The sequence below is a fragment of the Xenopus tropicalis genome, chromosome 8, assembly GCF_000004195.4.
Source record: "Xenopus tropicalis strain Nigerian chromosome 8, UCB_Xtro_10.0, whole genome shotgun sequence".
In the NCBI taxonomy this organism is placed as follows: domain Eukaryota; kingdom Metazoa; phylum Chordata; class Amphibia; order Anura; family Pipidae; genus Xenopus; species Xenopus tropicalis.
Window position 1 is genome coordinate 115,694,487 of NC_030684.2, and position 6,065 is coordinate 115,700,551.

The 6,065-nt window shown below is 40.2% G+C and overlaps 1 protein-coding gene across 1 annotated transcript; it reads left to right on the forward strand.

Moving 5' to 3' along the window:
• Positions 1–206: 206 nt before the first annotated feature.
• Positions 207–2,336, forward strand: LOC100489639 (E3 ubiquitin-protein ligase TRIM39). The gene has a single exon (XM_002939552.5). The coding sequence runs from the start codon at positions 239–241 to the stop codon at positions 1,634–1,636; it is 1,398 nt and encodes a 465-aa protein (XP_002939598.3). The 5' UTR covers positions 207–238; the 3' UTR covers positions 1,637–2,336.
• The last annotated feature ends 3,729 nt before the right edge of the window (positions 2,337–6,065 follow it).

Sequence of the window (6,065 nt, forward strand, 5' to 3'; positions counted from 1 at the left end):
GATGTTACAGCGTGTTACAGTGTGCCCACTGGATCTCACTGTATATAGTGTGCCAGTATCTGCTGCCTTTTACTGTATATAATGTGCTTGTTTTTGTACAAGTTTAATGTTTCATGTGGATAAAGGATTCCAACTTGAAGGGTTAACAGGAAGTTTAAATTGCAAGCATGAAACTTGCCACACCTTGGGTGATAAAGCAAGACACTTTCAGTTTCATTCTTTCTTCCCGCTTTCAGTGATGGCGTCTGCTGAACTGACTAATGATCTAACCTGCTCCGTGTGCCAGGAGATTTATAAAGAACCTGTAACGCTGCCATGTGGGCATAGCTTCTGCATCCCCTGCATTGGGAAAACATGGGATGAACAACATCGTATAGAGGAGGATGCTTCCTGTCCAGTATGCAGAAAGCAATATAAAAGAAAACCTGAACTGAATAGAAATATCGCACTGCATAACATTGCAGAACAAATCCTTCCTGAGAACACAAAATGTTCTGCACACAATAAGCACCTGAAGTATCACTGCTCTGACGATGGTGCCCTTATCTGTGAGTCCTGCTGCCATGTTGGAGATCACAAGGGACACCAAGTGGAGTCACTGGATAAGGCTTTTGAGAAACAAAAAGAGAAACTGAGAGAAGTTTGGAAAAAGCTGACCCCAGAGAAAGAGAAAACTGAGGGGCAAGTTCAGAGGCTGCAGGAGAACAGGAAAAAAGTAGAAGAAATACTAGCTGGCGAGACAGAGAGAGTAACTACTCTGTTTAAGGAGATCAAGGAAATGTTGGAAGCTTTAGAGAAGAAAAGTCTAGATGAAATCTCAGAGCTGTTAAAGAGGCACTTGCTCCCTTTTACTGATCTAATCCAGCAGCTGGAAACAAAAAAGGGTGAACTGTCAATGAAGATCTGCAACATTAAGAATCTGTGCAACATGCCAGATCCACTAACTTTCCTACAGGCAAAGAGATCAGATGGTGCTGCTTTCGATTATGAGGGCAGAGAGAGAGATGATGTAGAGGTTCCTGCTGTAGGGGATCTGGATATGGATCTGATCCCAGATACATTAATTGCAGGCCTAGCTAAAATTGTGACTGTTGTAGAGGGATGGAGAATCTATGGGAAGAAGGCTACAAACATGTTAATGGATATAAACACAATTGGGAATAATGTATCTGTATCTGAGGATGGGAAATGTGTATCTTACTCAGACCAGCGATACCCACAAAAACCTGAGAGATTTCACATTTCTCAGGGTCTAAGCACCATGTGTTTCTCCTCAGGGAGACATTACTGGGAAGTGGAAGGCAGTGAATTAGGTCACTGGAAGGTAGGGGTAGCCTATCCCAGTATAAAAAGGAATGGGGGTCAGTCCTTTATTGGGGATAATAACAAGTCTTGGTGTTTGTGCAGATGGCAACATATCTATTCAGTGACACAAAATAATGAGTGGACACATTTATCTCATGTACCTTCTTGTGGGAGAATCAGGATCTTCCTGGACTATGAGGCTGGATGTCTGTCCTTTTACGAGCTGAGTGAGTCAATCAGACACCTTCACACCTTCACTGCCACCTTCACTGAATCCCTTCATGCTGCATTCTGGGTATGGGGTAATACCTGGGTCAGAATCATTAGTTAGGGGGATGACCACTGTCCTGCAAGGAATCCCATTCCTAAAGCTCCCTTGTGCTGTCTTCTGAGATTTAGGGAGATTGTAACTCCTGGGTATTCCTTACTTTTTAGATTTATACATTTTTTATTATCATTTATAGTGAAGTATCCATATAAAATAATTATGTTTGGCTTTCTGAATTTTAAATATATAGCGAGATAAAAGGTTTGAAAAATATATCTTCAAATTATTATAGGAAACATTCACAGGTCTTGGTGAAAAAAACAATGTTCTTTAATGTACAAAAATCTATGTTTCTGTCACAATTTAGGACCTTTCTCAACTTGACTATATATACAGTACATATACTGTATATACTAGTGTTTGTATATATATTAGTGCTTATTTACTGTGTGTGTACACCAAAAGTTACATACCTTGGAAGGCTGTAAAATGCTGTGTATGACTAATGTTAGAAGTTTATTTGTGTTTTCTAAAGAAGGAAGGGACCAAAATAGTATATTAAGAACCTCAAAGAGATTTTACTTCACTTTCTATTACATTACCTTCTAGAATCCTATAAATAGAAGGAAGTTGTATGAGCAGAATAGTGACTGTACAATATTTGAAAATGAGATAAAATCACCTTTTCTCAGCACTAATTGAACTAAGCAGTACACATCATTTCCGTGCGTAAATACAACTCTTTTATTTAAAACAAAACAACATTTCTCTAAACTCTGTGTGAATATACAATACCCAATACTCTCACCTATTGTTTTCCAAAATTGAGCAGCGGTGGCAAGGTGAGCTTGATTAAACAGCACATACAATTATATTTATGGCTTTACTTTTAGTAGGAAATTCTATAGAAGTATGTGTTTGCGTAACCTAATTGTGAATTGAAAGATTAGTCAGTTAACTCTTTTGGTAAATAAAGTAGATCGGTACTAATACTCTCCAGTTTCTCTCTTATTCTATCCATCCTTTTGTTTCAAGCTAGAAAGATTCAATGACATGGATGCAGAAATAAATGGTGAATATTCTGTCACTTGATAAAGTATTTTATATACCAGGTTTTATTTTACTGTCAAGGGGCCTTATATACAAAGATCAGGTATAGTGCTAGGGGCAAAAAATACATAAAGAATCTGTGTCTTGCGAGTCAGCAAGTACAAGTCTGCACACTTACTTGTCCAACATCTTAAAGTTGGCCTACTTGTGCTAGTATATACTCTACTTTTATGGGGAGGCTTTCTACTAGATGCTAGGACTTTGTTGGTGGGATTTCCTTACATTCAGATCAACAGCATTGGAGTGCTTGGGCACTGATGTAGGGCAATTTAGTCCTGGCACACAGTCAGCTTTCTACTTTATCCCATGGGTCCTCAGGTGGGCCGACGTCCACAAACCAATTGAGTACACATCAACAGGAAAGGGCCTTCCTAAAACTGTTAGATGATAGATGATGGATACAGCAATACAGAAAATATATTTCAACTTTTCCAGCATTTAATAGTGGGGACCTTTACACTACTCCAGCTGAAACGTTGGGGTTTTCTCAATCCACGCATGTCTGCCTTTTCTGTTTTATTACATTTTGTCCAACTGGTAGTATGTATATTATGCATTGTAATTGTGTTTACTGTTTTGTAAATATTTACCATATAAAGAGCATTATATGATAAAAATACCATTTGCTGCCTTTTTGTGGTTAGTAGGTGTGCAATGAGTAATTGATTCATTTCTGTCCTTACTGTCTGCTATAAGGCAGGAGGTAAGGGCTTGACCCTGTTGTGGTCTGTGTTTTCTTATATTCCTTAGATTGCACGACTGAATGAAGCACAAGGTAGAGGATGGCCAGGGGACAAAAGGGAGGATGCTTACATGCCTACACCTGCTCATCCCTATTGAATAGAGCCTTGCCAAATGCAGACATTCAAGAGGGAAGCAGCAAGTATTTACACACCTGCAGCAATAGTAGAGTGCTGTGTGCAAAGTGTGAAAAATGGGCCCACTGCCCAGACAGCCTTAGATAATGTCTATTCATTTTGACTAAAGCAGGCCATACAAAGGCTGGTATATGCTGCTGACTTAGCCCCAAGACTGAGTTAGCAGTTTATTTGTCTCCAAGTGGCAAGTTGTATAGTATGGTGTATGGCATGGGACCCGAGGGTCAGATGGGTTCCTGGCTGACCAGTTGCCCCCAGAAGCAGTTTGCAGGAGGGTGGCAGGGTATATTCACTACCAGCCAAACAAATAACTTACAGCAATTTTGTGATAATTTTGTGTAACAGGTTAACAGTGTGAACTTTTTTACTGTTGATTAGGAACCCCACTCTGTTTGTAAACTGGACTTAATGCTTGTGATATTTTTTCAAAAGCACTAAAATTTTAACTATTAAGGCCATATCTACATCACCTTGTAATATAATCTAAACTGTAGTTATTTTATTGATGGATGTGGCCATTGACATTAGTTTTATGGCCCCCAACCTGTTAAAATTGGCCCCTTATATATAATTTACTTAATTTTGTATGTTAGCACTCCCTTATTTATCTATTTTGACTATTACAGAATTATAATTAGTGGCAATTATCATATACTTTAAAGTCTATCATTAATTTAGTGCGTTTTCTATTTCCCAGCTCACATCCGCAGTTGTTCTTTGTGACTGGTTATAGAGTATCACTGAATACAGTGGTAGTGTGAAATTAATTTACATAGAATTCTGAATTTACACACAAATACCCCTAAATGCCCTCATGAATCTGTATTGTGTTCGGTGAATGGCAAAGTAACAACTGTGAGAAAATTAAACTACAATAGAAATAGTTAATACATTGTATCTGAGTTCTGTCATCTTTTTCTTAAAGGATAAGGAAAGGCTAAGGCACTTGGGGGTGCCAAAATGGTAGACACCTACAAGTGACTTTAATCTCTTACCTTTTACCCCGGGCTGGTGCCCGTTAGGAGAAAACCGCACCAGCCCGGGGTACCTGCAGCGAGCACTTCCTTCATCCTTGTTTTTTCTGCCTCCAAAATCCCTGGGCCGACGCATGCGCAGTAGAGTGAAAAGCCGACACATTCCTAAGGGAGGGGGGAGGGAGTTCTTAGCATTCTGGTGGGAGGGGGAGCAGGAGAGGGGAGAGAGAAGAGAACTGCACAGACTCTGGCCACAGGAATTAAGAATGTTTCTGAGAGAGGAAGTCAAACACTGGAACATCATGTTTACGAAAAAAGAGACAAGAAATCCTGTTTCTTTTGATAGAGGACTCAGTGCAGCATTACTGTAAGTGCTTATGGCTGTATTTACACAGACCTTTCTGATAAAGTTTACTTAGTTTTTACCTTTTCTTCTCCTTTAGGGCTGTGACACATAGGGAGATTAGTCGCACTGCAACAAATCTCCCCGCAATGCCATCCCACTGGCCTTGAGAAGAAACTTTGGCGACTTTGGCAAATCGCGCCTCCGCGTATGCCCTTCCACTGGCGATTTACTTTCTAGCCGGTTGGATGGCATTGCGGGGACTAATCTCCCCGTGTGTCATGGCCATAGTAATGCCACAGATGTTTTGGGTCAACTGCATAGACCCACCAATGAGATCTTTGCCATTGGGTCCACTGATTTAAGACAACTCTGGTCCATAAAGTCTCGAATGAGACAATGGGATTTTGGTTGAACGCTTATTAAGTATCCTATTTTCGACCATATTTTGGATAACGGATCCCATACCTGTATTTTGCAGCTGCTGTCAAAGGGAAAAAAAATACCGGACACCCTATATAATTTCCTTTTTCCGTGTTAATAACGTTGGAAGCAAGCAATGGCGTAACTATAGAGAAAGCAGACCCTGTGGGTGGTCAAGAGGGGCTTGGGCCCCTACAAGATTTTTTTGCATGGGAGCCCTGTCCCTTTTAGGAATACTACCCGCAGGGAGCATCATTTTTTTTTCATTTGAAAAGATTTTATTTATTTTTTACAAGGGAGCATCATTTTTAACAGAAAAACTAGTAAAATTGCCTGATCAATTTCCAATACCAGAGACTTTTTCTGTAAATGAGGGACTTTTGACAACTCAGTATCCATAGGCCATTTTACACATTTGCCTAAAGCTCAACTGATCAAATAGGGTGAAAGGTAGTCACTTCAGGGACAAAAAGAATTACATAACCAATGGTCCCAATGAACACCGACGGTCCCATTGTCCCTACGCTGTATTTTCCTTACTTAATAAAGCTTATTGATGAAAAAAAACAAAACAGGGCGTGGCTACAGCGTGTTAAAGTTGTTCCTTGCGTTACAGATTGGGACTGTAAAATGTATTATAGCCCGCCCATAAGGAGGCGGAGCGAGTAAAGGTATAGTAAGGGACGATCCCTGTGCGTCACGTCTCCGCCCCTTTCCCTAAATACTGAAAGGCCGGTGTTGGCTGCCAGTTACGGTCAGAGCAG